General features: G+C 41.6%; 1 protein-coding gene across 2 annotated transcripts in view; it reads left to right on the forward strand.

The window, feature by feature from the left end:
- ACVR1 (activin A receptor type 1) overlaps positions 1–18,566 on the forward strand; it is a 103,308-nt gene extending 84,742 nt beyond the window's left edge. For both annotated transcript variants that reach the window (XM_067549420.1, XM_067549422.1), the window contains 3 exons: positions 554–751; positions 15,842–15,972; positions 17,067–18,566. In XM_067549420.1, coding sequence (XP_067405521.1) covers positions 554–751; positions 15,842–15,972; positions 17,067–17,201 — 464 coding nt within the window. In that variant the 3' untranslated portion in view covers positions 17,202–18,566. The remainder of the gene's footprint in view (positions 1–553; positions 752–15,841; positions 15,973–17,066) is intronic.
- Positions 18,567–18,869: the final 303 nt, after the last annotated feature.

An 18,869-nucleotide genomic window follows, 5' to 3' on the forward strand; every position in this document is an offset into this window, starting at 1 on the left:
ATCTCATCGGTGTTTACTTTCTAACCTACGTCTGTGTTTCTGTTTTTCAGTTTTATTTTTTACTCCAGTGTACATATTGGTCATGCAGTGTCTTTTCCTCTCTCTGCAAAGAAAGCTCTTTCCCCACAGTTCGGATGTATCCACCTACCCAAAAGTTCCATAAATACACTTTTAACTCAATATAGAATTGTTTTCTTTTAAATTACAGATACTTGGCCTTCCAGTTATACGTGTAGAGAGTAACGGTGACATCCAGTGGCTGCTAAACACCTAATCCTTTGAATGATAAAATTTTATAACCATGCAATACACATGTTTAATAGCTGGTCCAAGTCTGTGGCCACACTGGCTGTTTTTGATATTTGGCAGCTAGTTTGAAGCTGACACAGCTGCTTTTTGGACAATTGAACCCTGTCTATTGCTTGTTTTCAAGAAATCTTTGTGGTCCTTGGAATATGTACCACCTTTTGTATACAGTTCAAATCTATAACTACACATTCTACTATAGTTTTAAAAAAAAGATCTAACAGCAACTCTTCTTTCTTTGTTTCAGGTCTTGCAGTTATGCATTCCCAAAGCACTAATCAGTTGGATGTGGGGAACAACCCCCGTGTGGGTACCAAGCGCTACATGGCGCCAGAAGTCTTAGATGAAACCATCCAAGTGGACTGCTTTGACTCTTATAAAAGGGTTGACATCTGGGCTTTTGGACTAGTCCTCTGGGAAGTAGCTAGACGCATGGTTAGCAATGGTGAGTATTTGGGAATTTCTTTTTTGGTATTCCCATCTGTGCTTTTTCAAGAGAGGTAAGGAAACAACAGTTCAGTGGAAAGCATCTGCCGTTCTAGTGCACATTTTGCTGTTGAATTAAGTGGGCAACGTGAAAATCTGAAATGTTTGTATTCTAGATGCTTAGTCTGGCCATCACACCCACTTTGAAGGACTTGTGTTGTCATATCTGATGTGCCAAATGCTTTTGCCAACTTGGGATGGGATAAGGTGAACCAGGGGCCCTTGTTGAATTCCAAATGGAAGATAGTTAAAATCATAAACAAACTATTCTATTAAAATTTTAATGCTGAGAGGTCTTTTGACCTCTCCTTATGGGGTAACTCTACTCTGCTGCCTTGTAGAGCCCATTCAGTCATGTTTTAGTTCCTTTAGGTATTTAAATGAAAACTTCTAGGGAACCCAAAGGAAAATATATAGAAAACGGAAGTTCAGGGGCATGCTTGCTGTAAATGACAAGCTAAACATGTTGCACTCTTAAAGAAATACTGGTTCCAAGTACAATTTTGGCAGAACAGAATTCTTAGTGAAATTCTTTTCTGTAGTGAGCAATAGTGCATTGATAGGATTCCTCTACCTCTACGATCCTTTAATGTAAAACACTTAGATTCCTAGTGACCTAAAGGGATGGCCTACACTGCATGTATCTGAAGCACAAATACCCAACCTGGTCTTGTTCCGTCTGTCAGAAGAAACTGGGAGCACTCTGGAGGTATCATCTTTGCCTGTGAGTGGGTGTGGGGGAAGTTACTGACTCTGGCAGTAACCTTCAAGCCAGTTAAGGAATGATTGGGACTACTCATATATGCTTAAACTTTGCATGTGCCAAAGTAGCCTGCTGAATTAACACTATTTGCCTGTGGAAGAAACTTCTGTATGGATTAAGAGAGAAGCTTGAAATTAAGAGAGTTCCAAATCCTCATGGGGGAAATAGCAGGGGCGTTATGGATTAAAGTTATTTGTGATATGTCTAACTCTGATAACCTCAAATCTGTGTATTGAAATAAGTACATATTGATTTGCTTTGGGCCTGATCCTTTTCCTATTGAAGTTGGTTAGAATTTTGTTGAGCTTAGAAGCTTTGCCTTCATTTGGGAAAAAAAGTTGTGTTCTTTCCTTATGTTAGTTGCACATGGGAACTGACATGAGGAAAAATCTCTGAAGACAAGGCAGCATGTGGTTTTCATACCTGTTAGCAGGTTGAGGTAAACACTAAACTGCCTCATAATCTGTCTCAACCTGTTAACAGGCATGAAAACTGCCAAATACCTTGTCTCCACTTAGATTTTAACATACGTTAGCTAACACAGGGTAAGAGTACACCTTTTGTCCAAGTGAAGACTTGCCAAGAGGAGTAGGATTGGTAGGGGCAGTAGGGTTTAAAGCAGAAAAGCTGATCATGTTAAAAGTTTTTTAAAGTTGCTTTTCACAGGAACTCCTGCCATCCTAGATATAAAGTAGACTATAATGCTTTCCCAAAGCATTGCTCCCCAGTTCAGGCCAGTGCTCAACACAATCTGCAGGCAGGTAGGTATCTCCGTAAGATCTACTTTTTGCAGAGGTAGTTCAACTGCTTGTGTAACAGCTAAGTGCACTGCTAAACTCCTGCATTCTGGAACTCGAGCAATTCATTTAAAAAATTTCTAAAATGGGTTATCTTTTGAGAGCGGAAAGCAGGATGGGCTAGTTGGGTGGCTTTGTGGCTTACAATTCCCCATAACATCTTGGAGCCAAGTACAAACTGCTGCTGCGGCTGTCGGTTGGAATCTCTTAATTCACTCTATTGGGAGCAACACTATCGTTGTCTGAATATGGACCATCTTCTCATTGAGATTGAAAAAGATGATATAAAGAGTAGAGATTGCTTTGGTGTTTTCAGCAGCTGGCTTTGGAACCATGAAGTGATGTGGTTGTGGCTTTAGAAATAAGCTACAAGTCCTCTCAGGTGAGATGAGCTGAGGTTGCTACAAGTGATAGCTAAATAGAGATGTGAAAAAATGTTACTAAAGAAATTGTTGTGAACAAACACTCGGGATATAAAATTAGCATCAGTGTTTTCTGTTAATATTTTACTGGTGAACTTTTTAAAAAGGGAGTCACGCTGATACAGAGGCTTTCTCAATACTTGGAAACCTTGGGGTTGCAATTTGTCACTTGAGTGCCTTGAGATTTGATCTGTAACAATGAGCTTGTGCTGAGCTTTAGATTCTGAACTTTATCTGAAATTGCATATTTTTCTTTCTTAACTCTGAGCACTGTGGAATGGAAACTTAATAACCAGCCATCCTAGTGAGTTTTTTGTTGGATGTGATGATTTAACAAGTTGTGTAATAGGTAAAACAACCCAAGACCACAAGGGATAGGCGTGTGAGATGAGAACAAAATGTGTGCTTCAGTATGAGTGACTGATGCTATGACTTACAGGACTGGTGGTAGTTAATGGGGCGCCTCTATCTTCACATTGCACAATATTTTTTTCTCAACACAGCTGTCAGCTTATAGCACAATGAAACTTTTTTTTCATACTAGTTTTCAAGACATCTTGTTTTCAAGTAGATCTGGAACTTTTTAGTTAGCTGTGAGAAGTTTGTTCTTTGTGGGTGGGTCCCTAAGTTCATTCCACAAGTGGGTATGCATGCGCTCCATGCTCCTGAGTCTGCAGATTTTAACAGTCAGTGTCCTTTGACCCACACATGCGCAGTAGCTCTCCTGAGCGAAGGTATAAGAAGCAATGCAGGTCAATGCCCTCTCAATTCATTCTTACTGCTGCATGGTCTGAGTCAGAATCCATTGTTCTCCTTCAGCCTTTTGCAAAATCTGTAAATAAGATTGTAAATAGTTAGTTATTCATTAGCTTAGTTCAGTTAATCTTAGTGTGGTTTGTTTTCCCCAGACCAGGGACTCCCTCCTCACGGTTAGGGACCATGTCCAGACCCCGGTCTTCAAGAATTGTCTTCCCATCCCTGGTTCCTTCTCTGTCAGCAACAAACACCATTGCTGCCTCTACTGTCTAGGTGAGACATATTTCAGCGATGTGCAGCATTTGTTGCTCATTTCTATCATGGGGTTCTGAGCTTCACTGTAGAAAACACTGAATGGAGAAGGCTAGGAAGCTCCTGTCTGATCTGGGCCAGGAAGGCCCCCTTGTACATAGACCTCACCAAACTAGCAGTGCCCCTCCGAGCATGTGCTTAGGAGCAGAGCCCTCAATATCTAAGCCCACAGACTTTTTCTCCAGAGCTTCCCATGTGAGTAAGGGACACTCTCATGGGCACAAGATCCCTGTGGAGGACTGTCTGTTAGAGACGCACTGAACTGGGCACTTCTTCCTGAGCCCATCAATATGAGGCGAGCCCGTGCACACAGACCGTAACGAACTGACTCTGCAAAACAAAACAAAAAAAACAACCCAGGGTGGAGGGTAAGGTGCATCGGGAGAAGGATCTTCCTCTTCTGTTGGTGATTCCAGTTCCAAAGCACAAGGATGGTTGTCCTCCAGACCCTTCGACAAGTGCAGCTCCAGATTCTGCAGAACTGATGCATCTGCTGAAAGAACACACCATGACGGGGTGTAATGGTACCATTGTTGCCAGCTGTCAACTCTCTGCACACTAGGGTGCACAGAGACCTATGCACCAGAAGATTTCTTCCTTCCCATACTTGCAGTGTCCCCTCTTCTCTGGCCCAGCCCTCCTGAGACATTACTACACCAGAAGGTGATATTGCTTTGATGTCGACGGAATAGTCTTTTTACAACTGCCAAGCAGGATTGCCCCGGTACTGACTGCTCCACCATTACAACAGGAGTAATTTTTGGATTTGGTCCATCCTTCATCTCCAGAGAGAACCAAGTCTGGTCAGGCGATCCAGGACTTGTGGTTGCTAGCCTTATGAACACTGCCTCCATAGAGATCAATGTTCCCCATGCCATGGGGTCCCCTTCAAAAAGAGTTTGCCGCTCTTTCTGGCCCTAGTGAGGACTGTGGGATTCCTATATCAGATGTCTAGCACCCACCCAGGAGTCTTTCTACTCTTCTCCCTTGCAGTCTCTTCTTCTTCCCCATCCCCACCAGATAACCATAAACAATACCAGGACTTACTACGAAGAGTGGCTAGTGGGCTTCCTCCAGAGATATATGAGAACCAAGACCCATACACTGCCTGTTGGACATTCTGCAGCCTCAGCCCCAAGAAAGGTGGCTTTCCCAGTTAACAAGGCTATCTTGAAACTGGCGAGATTGGTCTGGCACACTCCCTGGCATCCTGGTCCCAACACCTGAAAGGGCTGAGAAGCACTATTTCATTTTATCAAAGGCAGCTGAATTCCTGTACTGCCACCCTGCTCCCAACTCCCTGGTGGTACAGGTCACTACGAAAGGTAATAGGTTGCAAATAGTTAAGGACCACCCCATCAGACAGGGGATGCAAGAGACTGGACCTCCTGGGGAAAAAGGTAGTCTTTGCGGGCTTGCAATTGTGCATTACCAATTACCGGGCCCTGTTAGCCAGGTGTGATTTTAATAACTACTTTAGGCTGGTGGCCTTTCAGGACGAACTTTCCTGTGAGGACACAGCCCAATTTTTTCTCCTTTTCTAGAGGAGGGCAAGCTGATGGTGAAAACAGCTGTTTAGGCTGCAGTTGATGCAGCAGATTACAGCATCCAGGAGCTTGACCACTGGTATTGATGAGGGATTTGTAGTTGCATCCTTGGGCTTCCCCAGGTAGGTGCAGAATACTATCCAAGATCTTCCCTTTTAGTCTCTCCTCTTTAATGAGAAGACTGACTCTCCACTCATTAAGACTCAACTCAAGGTCTACCTTTTCCTCCTTGAGGATTTTTACTCTCTCAAGGAGAGAGCACCAGAGGCAGACCTATAAATCTAGACAGCCACCACCACCTCCTTGTGTGTTCTGCTATCAACATCCTCCTGAGCCTCAGGAGACAGACTCAGAAGCCCTGCTTTTCATCCCCTTCTACTACTGTGACCCATTCTCAGCTTGCAGCTAGGAGCCACTTTTGATGTTTAAGTCCAGACCCGCTCACCATCTCTGATGTCACCTGCCCCTTCTGTCATCTTTTGGAGGCCTTCTCACTGTTTGCCCATAACTAATCATGCTAATAGGAGCTAATCATGATGGATAAATCTTCAAAATCCAACCATCCATCAGGGATACTCCATAGAGTTAATTTCCTTCCTTCCCCTCAAACCCCCTTCCTGTGGGGTGGGGACCACACTCACAAGACCATTCTTCAGCAGAAAGCAGAGTCCCTATTATACCAAGGGTAATAAAGTGCATCAAGGAAGAGAGTTCTATTGTCTGTATTTCCTAGTCCCCAAAAAAAAGACAAAATGCGGAGACCCATTCTGAATCTTCAGCAGCTCAACATCTTTATTTGGAAGTTGGAATTCAGGATGGTTATGTTGGCATCAGTAATCCCCTCTCTTCAGGAAGGGATGTGGTTCACGGCTCTCCGCTCTTGACTTGAAGGATCTATATTTTCATATAGATGTTCACCCCTCCCACAGGAGGTTCCTATGGTCTATCTTGGGCTGGGAGCACTTCCAATTATGGAACTAGTGACAGCATCCAGAGTGTTTACAAAGTTATCTCCATGGTGGCAGACCAGATGTGGTCCTGACATCTCTTTCTGTATCTCGATGACTGACTAGCTCTTTGTAGGTTGCTCTCGACAGGAGGTCAGGTCAGCTAGTCAATACCTCATTCAAAGCATCACTGCCCTGGGGGCTGCATGAACAGAGACGTCCATTTGGACAACAAACTTTGAGGCAACGTTGGACACTCTTTCTTCAAGAGCCTTCCTCCTCACAGAAAGGTTTCAGTTGATGCACAATTTCTTTTATTTCCCACAGACCAAGAACTGTTGCTGTTGGGTCATATGGCAGCGTGTTCTTGTGACACCCTTTGCCAGGCTTTGTCTGCGTTGACTAACTGGCTTAATTTGGTCCATTTGCCCAACAAAGACCACGTTAACTCCCAGATCATCAGCTCCTTTGACCAGTAGGTGGTCAGACCCAAACAAGGTATGAGTGGGAGTTCCCTTCGCCACCCCCAGTGCCACGACTGTAACTGATGCATCCCTTCTGTGGTGCGGTGCCCACCTGAATGGGCGCAGGGCACATGGATCATGCAGGAGGCCAGATTACATATCAACATTCTGGAGCTGCCGGTAGTTCATCTTGCATGCAAAGCCTTCCTTACACTCATTCGCTCCCTCCACATCCACATAACGTTGGACAATATCACCCTTGCCTACATAAACAGGGTGGAGTGAGATCTCTGCTGCTTTGTCTGGAGGCAGTCAGGCTTTTTAACTGTTACATCAGTCACATCATTTCCATCCAAGCGGCATACCTCCTGTGTATCCACAACTCCTTAGCAGACAACTTCAGCAGGCATTTCACAGCAGGCCACAAGTGGAAAATCCAGAACTCCATTCTGATGGACATCTTCACGTGCTGGGGCACACCTCTGTGAGGGACCTCATTTGTGATGCAAAGAACAAGAAATTCCCCTTTTCTTGTTCTAAGGGAGCCATAGATTGCCAATCCCAAGGATATGCTCTCCTGCTATTGTGGACACACGGTTTCAGATATGCTTTTCCTCCCATCCCCCTGCTTCTACAGGTGCTGAGAAAGATACATCATGACAGGGCCAGTGTCATTCTCCTAGCACTCTGCTGGCCCAGGCAGTTTTGGTTCTGAGACCTTCTGTCCATGTCAGTCCACCCTCCAATCAAGATCCACCCCTTCCCAAAACTCCTGATGCAGGACAGGGCTGGGGTCAAACACCCCAACCTGGGCTTTCTCAATCTCGCCACCTGGTATTTGGATGAGCGTTTTGTCCCTGGTCCAGGCTATACATACCCAGAGTAGGAAAGAATCGATCAGAATCTGTTATCTGGCTAAATAGAAATGCTTCTCCACCAGGGTACAGCACAGTAAGTCTCACCCAGTTCCTTTGAGCATCTTGATGGTTCTAGATTATCTCCCATCTCTTAAAGTCTGATCTCTCGAACAGCTCATTACGAGTCCACTTAGCAGCAGTTAAGTGCTCTGTCTTTACCCACCCAACTACGACGTTGTTCGTGAAAAGCTTCATCAGGGCCTTTCCACTAGTCACTAAACCCACGCCGCTATGCGATCTGAACCTTGTGCTGTCATAGCTTACTAGACCTCTGTTTGAACCTTTAGCAGCATGTTCCATGTCTCACCTGTCCTTGAAGGTGACATTTCTAGTGGCCATCACTTCGGCCAGGAGAATCAACAAACTGGGAGCCCTCACGGCAGGACTCCTCCGCCCCTTTACGCAAGTACGTATCCTTTGTCTTCCCTCTCTATTTCTATCCAAGGTCGTTGCTGAATTCTGCCGTAGCCAGTGTATTCACTTACCTGTCTTTTTCTGAAACCCCATGCTTCTCCTCAAGAGAAGAGACTTCCCTCCCTCAACATCAGGCATGCACTGGCCTGTTACCTGCAAAGAACAAAATCCATTCAGAAAGCCTCCAAGACTTTGTCACGGTAACAGAGAGATCCTGTGGTCAGGCTAGATAGGATTTCTGAGTGGGTTTCTGGCTGCATTATAGAATACTATGGACTAGCTTGCATCCTGCCTCCTGGCAGTGTAATGGCCCACTCCACAAGAGCGCAGGCCGCCACAGTAGCATTCCTGCAAGAGGTCCCTATGTAAGACCTACGCAGAGCAGCCACCTAGAGCTCCGTACACGTTTGCTAGACATTATGCACTAGTCCAAGCCTCTGCTGTGGATATAGCAGTGGGATCTGTAGTGCTGCATGCATCTTCATTGCCAGCTTCCTTGCCCCACCTCCAATCTGACAATTGCTAATCAGTCTGCCATGTGTGGAATACACAGAGGGACCAGCACTTGAAGTAGTAGCAGAGGTAACTTATTGTAACTGGAGCTAGGGCCCAAGCTCCGTTTCACTACCCGCCCTCTGCTGCAGATGTCATTAGGTTTGTGGTAATAAAAGGAATTGAGAGGCATCAACCTGCTGTGCTGCTTATACCTTCACTTGGGAGCATGAGAAGATCTACTATGGATGTGCAGGCCAATGGACCCTGCTTGTTAAAATCTCTGGACTCAGATGCGTGGTGCGTATGCATACCCATGTGTGGAATGTAGATAGGGATTGCACATCTCGAAAAACCTCCAGTTATAGTAAGCAACCACCACTTAGAAGTTTGAACTCTTCCTCGCCATTTTCATGCTAACCTGGTTTAATTGGTCACACTGGTATTTTGCAGGCTGATAGACCTTAATGTCATCTTTTAAAATGTCATGTTCAACATTTGTGTTTAAATTTGAAAAATTACTTTCTATTGTACAGTGTTACTTCCAATCTAAATAGAATATGTATTACAGTAGTTCGTTTCCAGTTTTCTCACTTACACCACCATAAGTAATTCCTCTCCTTTGTTTTAAATGTTAAACTCCAAGAAGGAAATTTATTCATGTGTCATAGTAACCATGGAAATCACTATATCAAGGGGTCAGTTAAATGATGTAGCTGGATTTGTAAAAGTTTATATAGGGTATATCTATGCTTCAAGCTGGGAGTGAGATTCCTGGTTCAAGGAGATGTGCTTGCACTAATAATAACTGTGATGGTGTGAACCGCTGAACGGGGGAGCCACCTTGAGTATGTTCCTAGGGTCTCAGATGAGCACGTTACATGGTGGCTAGCCCATCCTGCAGTTTGCACTGCTGCATCTTGCTCTTCCACAGCTACATTTTATTTGAGTACATCTCCTAGAGCTGGGAATCCCATCCTCAGCTCAAAGTATAGATATGCTCCTTGTTTAATGACAGACAGCACATGTAATGCCAAGTGTTAAGATAGAGGCAGTTGATTCTCATGCCTGGGCATGAACTGATGTCAGGTGGCAGGAAGCAATTTTCATTTGTGTACTTGATGAACTTGTTGCTTTCCTCTGATATAGAGGGTATTAGCAGGATGCTGGGTTTAGTGGTCTGATCAGTATGGTAGATCTTGCATCCTAGTCTGTAAATGTTGATCTGGTTTAGTCTCTTAATTTACGAAGACTATCAGCTCCTGTAATGCCTGGTTGGATTATTCTATCCGCTAATGACTGTTTTGGTGATGCAACATTTTGTTAATATTCCCCTTTCAGGTTTTGATTAGTTTGAGGGACACATTAGCAGATTCCTCTCCCCTCCCCGCTCAAATTAGAGTACTGGTGTGGCCCTGTGAGTCATCTGTACACTGCAACATCTCGTCTAACAACTGATTCTTTAAGTCTGGTGATCAGTGCTTCACCAGCTCACTGCAGAATCCTTCTCTTCCTTTTGAAAAGATTACCTAGTTAGTTTACAGTATCTCAGCAATCTTTATCTTGTATCTGAGACGCTACCCCTTATTGCTATAACTTCTCAATCTCACTTATTTCTAATACTCTAATCTTGCTGACCATCGATGCTAATCATAACATACTGTAACAGAAAGAACTTAGACTACATATCCAATTTCACAATCCAGGCAGCTTTGACTCAATTTTTGTACAAAAGTCTGCCTGTTAACTAGGTAATTGTATGAAATATGGTCTAATGCAATCATATACATACGTGTGTGACAAGGTGACACAGAACAAGTGAGTAATCAGATGAAAAATATCATCTTAGATGCAAGTTTATCACTGATTCAATTATTGAGAAGCTGGCTTCCATTTGGGAACACTTTTTTTTTAATTATGAAAGGGATCCTTGAACTGTCTGGTAACTGGCATGGGTTTGGGGTTGCCCTTTCTGATTTAAGAGGCTTGTTTTCTTCTCTTGCAAGTGAGGGAGAGGGATATAGTGGCAACTCTGTTATGATAATGCGGGCTAGAGATTATGGTGGCTTGCTGACAAAGTTCAGCAGTTCTTGTGGAGCCAACAGTAATCCCATAGGATCCATGAAGTTTGGCATGGTTGTTTAAAATATTTTTGACTTAAGTATTAGACTAAAGGCCAGACCCTGTTCCTTCTAGATTTAATATCGTCATCTATGATTAAAACTAATTATGCCATTTATACACTCAACAAATTAAAATAGTAACTTAAAATAAATCTATGCTGTGTTTGTGATGCTAAAGGAGGAAAGTTTCTGTTAACATCGTATTAGGTTTGGAAATGAAGCTGAAATTTAGATCAAGCTTCAAAAATTCAATTTCCACCCCCTCTTTTCCCAAAGCTAGGCCCTAGTTTTGTGCACGCCTTAGTTTTGAGCTTTGTAGTTCTGCATTCAGATGTAAAACGTCTCCCTCTTGTTTGTGTTAACTCTGATAAAATTCTAGTTTTACATTTCACACCTGCCACTTATAGAAATAGGGACTCTTGAGAGGAAACATAGGGATGTCACCACTGACTACTCTAGTCTGTCCCTCCAGAACAAGTCTTAGCCTAGAGGATGTAGGGAATGGGGGAGAATATCAATATTGTGCTTTAAAAAAAAAAAAAAAAAATTGTTGCTCAGCACTTCTGAAAATCAGATCATTCCAAGGTGACTGGAGTGCCCCAAATCACTAATCACTTCTGAAAATGTAGGCTAATATTACTTTACATTGCCTAGAATGGAATCTGCACTTCTGAATGCCTATCAAAGTTAATCTTGTAATTGAGTTTGGTTAAAATAGGCTGTTTCTTCCTTTTCCATCTCGGCCATCTATTGTAGCTTACACATTTATCTATTGTTCAATAATACAGTTATATTAGCTACTTTACAATATGATTTACTTAGAGGGATAAACAAGCTTTTACTCATGGAAACTGTGACTCCCTCAAAGTGGCTTATGGAGTAAACCAAATGGAAAACTAAATGTTGAAGCTTCTCTCCCAACTAGGAAATTCATTTTGAGCACTCAGTTGGAATCTATTTTAATCTCACAGGATCCTCAAACATCTGTTTCACTTTTAGGGGGTGACAATTTAGTGTACCTGGCTGAATGATATTACTCTTTCAGAATTTTCCCAGTGTAAATCAGTCTTAATATTGAGCTGCTTGTAGCTGTATCCTTCATTGCATCCTGGTATATTTGAGTTGTCATTTTACAATTCCAAATGAAAATTCTTCTTGCTTGTATGTCCTTTTTAGGTCTGGATGACACTTTAAGTTTTGCTGGTATAACTTTCGGATGGAGAGGAGTTACTTTTTTAACTGAAATAACTATTCTGGTAAAAGCCTCTTCCTGAATGAGAATAAGGGCTGGTCTACACTTAAAATGCTATAGCACCACAGCTGTGCCGCTGTGGTGCTTCGGTGTAGACACTACCTGTGCAGTGTAAGTAATCCGCCTTCCCAAGAGGTAATGGTTAGGTCAATGGAAGAATTTGTCCATCAACCTAGTGCTGTCTATACAAGGGTTTAGGTCAAGATAGTCGCATCTGTTAGGGGTGTGGATTTTTTCAGGTCCCTGAGACACACAACTATACCAATTTGTAAATTCCAAGTGTAGACCAGGCCTCAACTATATGAGTATAAACATTTTTATACCAGTATTACTGTGCCCACATTGGACAGGAGACTGCCTCATTAACTGTACTGATATCGTTAAAGACAGTAAAATGTTTCTATTATAGAAAGGTCTTAGTCTCCCAAAGCAGGGATTATCAATCAGGGGTCATAACACAACAGGTGTCAGGGTTGCAATTACTCTGCCTCATCCATATTGTTAGATGTGAGGAATGTCTTGGCTAAATCCCAGCTGCATGGAGGAGGGGCTGAAAGGTGGGGATGAGGAAAAAGCTGAAAACAGCTGAGGCAGAATCTATTGTCTGCCATTTCTTCTGATGATGGCAGTGGGTGGGGAGGGAAATTCTGATGTTTTACTAGTACATCAAAAATAAGTCAATTGCAGTGAATAAGTGGGAGAGGAGAAATTTGCAGTTGATTCAATACATACAGTAAACCCTGAAAGCACTTTATCAGAGCCTATTGAACTTTTCCTTGTTTTCTATACCGTTTCATACAAAAGACCTTGATGGTATGCAGTGTGTCCTGCTTTGGTTCTCCAGCTATTCCAGTCTATGCCAAGCTGTTTTTGAGTTACTGTTTTCTATAAGTCTTATTTTGGGGGGCAATGTTATGGGGGCTTACTAATAGTGGGAGAGGTGAGGTGCTCGAGGAGCCCTGTGGCATTGTAGTGCCATGCAGTTTACTTTATAAATGATATGAGCATTTATGAAATGCCAGGAGGAGTGTTATTTACAGTGTGTATGGATGTAAGGAAGTGATTGAACTGAATTGCTATAGATAACTGCATTGACAGATAGTATTTGCATACAGATTCCCAAGTGTCCCTGATAGAAACAGTTAAAAAACACACCATCTCCATCTCATGTCATATGGTGTGTATTCAAAATAACACTGTCTTAATGAAATAGTTTTTTATTTCTAAACATGTATTAGAAAACTACGGCATTCAACCATTCCCAGACAGGCCAGCTGCCATTACCACACCAACACACCAGTAACAACAGAATGCAAAGCTCCTATATTTCAATTTTAGAAAATTGCCAAACTACTTGGGTGAGGGGCGGTGCTTGCCATCAGTGGCTCTCTTATTTCAGGCCCCTCACATTCTGAAGGAAGTAACAGTACTTGTGGTGCCCAATTGATCAATGGAGCTGTTATTCCATGCTGCTGGAATTCCATGATGCAACAGAATATTCAATTGTCTTGTGACTGAACAGAACATCTGAGTGGAGTGGGCTGATGAGCTACTGAGGTGGCCCTGGAAAATATACTCTTCCCCACAGTGTGACTACCTATCTAGAATTCCTGCTTCAAGAAAGTTTGCAGCTATCAGAACCCAGGATTGGTTCAGAATTCATGAGAGAATCAACAGAGTGCTGCATTGGTTTCAATATGGCTTACCACATTGTGGCTGCATGCAAACACTCAGAAATCCACAGCCTGGCTCCTCCTAGCTCCCTGACACTCTTCTGGGCAAAATTTCAAACCCTAGTCTGTCTTGGGAGAAATTATTTTATCTATGTACTACCTCTAACTCCAATGGACTAGACTTGGAAATGGAACACATTTCCACCTTCCCCAGCCCTCTACCCCAGGTGTTTCCAAGTGGCTCAATAGACGGTTGATCAGTTAGAGTGGCGTGGCATGGTTATTTACAGACATGGCAATGTATGGTGGTTATTTTTAAGAAACAGGAATGCTCTAGAAAAACTTTCCAGTAAAAATACACTTTACACACACTTCCTGGTTACCATTTTGAACTCCCCAGGGTGGGGGATTGTCTTGTTTCACCCCCATAGTTGTTGGAGCATTTGATGCACTGGATGAGGTACACCAGAAGTCGTGATAGCCACCTGTAGGACTTACGGATCTTGGAAGGTGTGTTGTGCTGGGGATTAATCATCAGAGCCGTGGACATATGGCTACCTGGCTTGCATCTGTTGTGACAGGATCTGATGCTGCTTTGAGTTGCTGTGCCCTGTTCTGTGGGGAACTTGCTTCTGATGATGAGGTTGGGGGTTTAGAAAAGGGAGTTCAGGAAAGATTTATTTCAGGATGTGGGTTCTCATCAAATATGGTGTAACTGTTTTGATACCTTGGGTGGGGTGGTAGATGACAACTAAGGCTGTGTGGTCAGTAGGATTCTCCCTCCTGAAGTTGCTCCAATAAAAAAAAATTACCTCACCTGCCTTTTCTCTCATGGTTTTTGTCAGTTCTTGTAGAACAAGTAATTCTTCTTTGACCGTCTCTGTGTATTCCACATGTGAGTACGTATGCACAATATGTGCCTGAGTTTGGAGATTTTTATTAAGCAGTGTCAAGCAAGTCTTGAGGCTTCTAAAATTTTGAAATTGAGATTACACTTTTGGTGTTCTCCACTCACTTAGTTTTCATTGATAAGGGTATATTGTAAAGCAGTTGTCCTATGATACCATAAAGCTATGTGAGAGCCCATAGAGACTTCTCTTCCTCCATGAGTCATGAAAATCAGTGGTATTTATAGTCAACCAATCAAAGCCAGCATACAGATCTTGAAGTTTTCTGTTAGTATTTTGCTAACAAAATCCCATTTCTCTTGAGAGTCAGTGAGTCTGTGTCAAGGAGTTAATAAATTGCCGTGTGTTAAGTCTTTTTGATCATGTAAGCCATGTCTACACTAGAGAGCTTTACAGCGGCACAGCTGTACCGATGCAGCTGCATCACTAGCTGTAAGAACGCTTACATAGCCACTCTGTGTGGACTGGAGACCTCTCCCGTCAACATAATTAAACCATCCCCAATGAGCGGTGGTAGCTATGTTGGTAGGAGTAGCTCGCCTACTGACATAACACTGTCCACACCGGTGCTTCTGTTGGTGTAACATGTCGCTCAGGAGGGTGGGTTTTTTCCACACCCCTGAGGGATAAGTTATGTCAACAAAATTGGTAGAGTAAATATAGCCTTACACTTGCATTAACAGTTGCAAATATGTCGTGGGAGGACATGCATAGACACAACTTTCTATTAGTAGTACAGTTCAGCACTGAATTTACCTTTTTGAGTTGCTTGTCTGGAATAAATTATTGCTTTTTGGGTGACCTAGCCTTTAAAATGCAAGATATGAGGTTTCCTGGTTGCTAACTAATGTCTTATACCTGTCAGCTACCTGCCATAAATGTGAGTCTCACTAATTCTCTGTACCTTTATTAATTTGGGAAGCAGCATGGTTTAGTGACCTAAACATGTTCCCTTTGTTGCAAGGAACTCTTGAGTTTTAATCCTAGCTCTGCCACTGAATCACTGTGTGCCTTTGTGGAATTTCTGTGCCTCAATTTCTCCACTTGCAAAAGGGGTACAATGCTTGCCTACCTCAGAAGTGTCATGCATACTGATTAACATATTGAAGATGTAAAATTGTGTGTGTGGTAAGAATTAGTATTCGTACGGACCTTGCAGGTAGTTAAATCATACAGCCCCGGCCTCAATGCAGAATAGTTGTCTTACTGATGAAGTCACTAAAACCCAGCAGCACAGTAACGCAATCTTTGCCTGTCTTTAGGTATTGTAGAAGACTATAAACCTCCATTCTATGATGTGGTTCCAAATGATCCCAGTTTTGAAGATATGAGAAAAGTGGTCTGTGTGGATCAGCAAAGGCCAAACATTCCCAACAGATGGTTCTCCGACCCAGTAAGTGTGAAAACCTGAGCTTGTCTTGAGATGTCAACTCCTACCTTCTGCTCCTTTTGCAATAATATTTTAGTATAAGCGGTTTTCAGCTATAAATACCTTGTTTTAGTTAATGGTCTGATCCTCGTTGCTAAGAGCATTGCTTGCAAAGATTGATGACCAAATACGTGCTGATACGTGGCTCTTAAAGGAGAAACCACAGCAGACAAGTTCTCACCTGATAAATCCAACCAAATCCTAAATTCTCTCCCCTGATATAAATCCAGACTGATTTTTAAAATTGGCCACGCCCCCTGTGGTGCATCTTATTCTTGCTCTTCAGTGAAAAATCATGTTGGGATTGAAGTAACCCATGTAAGGAAATGTGGATCATAAATATGCAGATTTATGTCAAAATTTTGACCATTCTCCTCCTCCCCCATATAAGGGACCATATTAATAAATATGTTTAAAATATTTGACTAAAGTAAGAGTAAAAATCTTCATTTTAATTCACCAGAATCAATTTGTGTCCTCAAATATACTGTCAGCATTTGAGTAACTCTTTTGGTGTCTGTTTGACTATGTGGGATTATGATTTAATCTCTAGTGTTTTTTATGTATATTTGAATCACATTGACCCTGGACAAATAAAATAAACTTTGGCTATGTAGTACCTGAACTGCTCTGCCACATTAGACAGCAGTATTATCCAGATGTACAGAGCTGCCCTGGATATATTAAAATTACAGATATTTTTTCAGTGCTGTCCATGTTGATTTTATAGAAAACTTACTTTTTATAGCACTATTTACAGATTTGTTTTATAGTAAAATTGTTCTTTAATTTTTAAAAAGCATAATTTTAATCTGACTATCTTTTTTAATTGCACTGGTCAGTGCATTGTCTTGACACCCCCATTTTCTTTAAATACTGTTTCCCATTTATTCAATAAACCAAACAAAAAAAATGGACGAAATTGTCTTAGGTAGCAGTAAATCAAGTTGTAGATTTTGTAAAGATTTGGATATTTAATAAGGCAGCAAGGCCAATGACACTTCAGAGTGCTCGTGATCTGCGTGCTTTTATACATCTATCTTTTTCTCTCTTCCCAGACACTAACTTCTCTTGCCAAGCTGATGAAAGAATGTTGGTATCACAATCCATCGGCAAGACTAACAGCCCTGCGTATCAAAAAGACTTTGACCAAAATTGATAATTCCTTAGATAAACTGAAAGCAGACTGTTGATGATCTTCTCGTTCGTGGTGCTATCAAGATGGAAGGCTTTTGTCCAGTTCAGAAATATTCTGGCCTGACAAGTTCTAGAACTGGTCCCAAATGACTTATTAGAGGCAGACATTGTTACCTAGCCATGCATTTGGGAAACAATGGAACCATATGAACCTTGCTCAATGGCTGGCATCAGCATTTCACAAACGGTCAAGCTATAAAGACTTATGCTGGATGTGCTGTTGAAAAGGTGGTGGCCTGAAGGAAGACACAGAAATCCTAAGAAAAAATCAGGGCATTAAACAATGGCTTTTTGAATAGCTTTTTTAAAAGTCTCACTCCCAGGACAAACACATGGAAGTGGTAAATTTTATCAGCAATATTGCCTGTGCTTCTCCTCTTTATTGCACTAGGAATTCTTTTTGCATTCCTTACTTGCACTGTTAATTTTAAAGATATGACTTGCCAAAAATGATTGGCTATGTACCCCATTGATCTGTGTCTGAACAATAGGAAATTGATTTGATAAATTGACAATGTAATTCAAATTTTTAGCTGCATTTTACGTGTACTGATGTTTACAATAATGCTGAACATTAGGAATTTCTCATTTATACAAAACTTGCAAATTATTTATTACTAGTGCACTTGCCAGTTTTAAAAAAACTGAGTAAGTGCATAAAGTTAAAGCTTATTTTTATGTGGCCTCTTTCATTATTTCTTACACAGTTGTTTTTGTAACACACTATAACCTGAAACAGAAATTGCTTTCTGTATTATCATATTACAACTTGTTAGTCACATTTTAAATGCTTTTCACTTTTATAGGTGTGGTCTGTAACATAATTTCAGTTCAAATGCGGAACATATATTTAGCCATTACCCATAAGACACCACACTTAGTGTCTTACTGATCTAGAACATGAAAGCAATGGAGAACTTCGTTAGAATTTTAGGTGATGAATGCTGTGGGAAAATGCATTTTTCTTCTAAGCTCTACATAATGTGCATTTAAACTCTGCCAGAAAAATAACTATTTTGTTTTTAATCTACTTTTTCTATTAGTAGTTACTTGTATAAATTAAATAGAATGTTTTTAAGTCAAACAGGAGTGTTTTTAGTTAATGCCTATTAATAATATAGTTTCCAATTTTTGATATCCTTCAATGATCTTGCAAGCTCAGTAGAACAGGTCCATGTCAATACTTGGATAGGACATACAGATGCTAAAATGTAAGTTACTGATTATTTCTGTAGTTGGCACTCTCCCCCAGTGCTTGAAAATGGTATTAGAGGGAACTGGTGCAATCTTTTGGCTGAGATATAAACCTGATCAAGACCACGTGTGATCATTAAAATTTCCATGGCGTTTATTTTTCAAGAGTTCAGAGTGTTAACCGTTGTATCCTTGGAAAAATCTAATTTTTTTGTCGAATTTTTTCTGGCCACACCTCCCAATATCTTTACCCCTTCTCATTTGTGAGGCAGAGGAAACATGACCAAGAAGTGACAGTACTTTTGACGTATGTGAAATAACTCCTTTGTTCATGAACTCTAAAATGTTTAAAGAATGGGGTGGAAACTATTCACAATGTCAAAGTACATTGTGTCAAACAATTGTTTTATGTCTCTCTGAGATTGCCTTTTCTACCTTCTGTTATCCAACACTGTAGACCCCCTTCCTCT

This window comes from Emydura macquarii, unplaced genomic scaffold (assembly GCF_026122565.2).
Source record: "Emydura macquarii macquarii isolate MOO-44397 ecotype Brisbane River unplaced genomic scaffold, CSIRO-AGI_Emac_v2 contig_1253, whole genome shotgun sequence".
Taxonomy (NCBI): domain Eukaryota; kingdom Metazoa; phylum Chordata; order Testudines; family Chelidae; genus Emydura; species Emydura macquarii.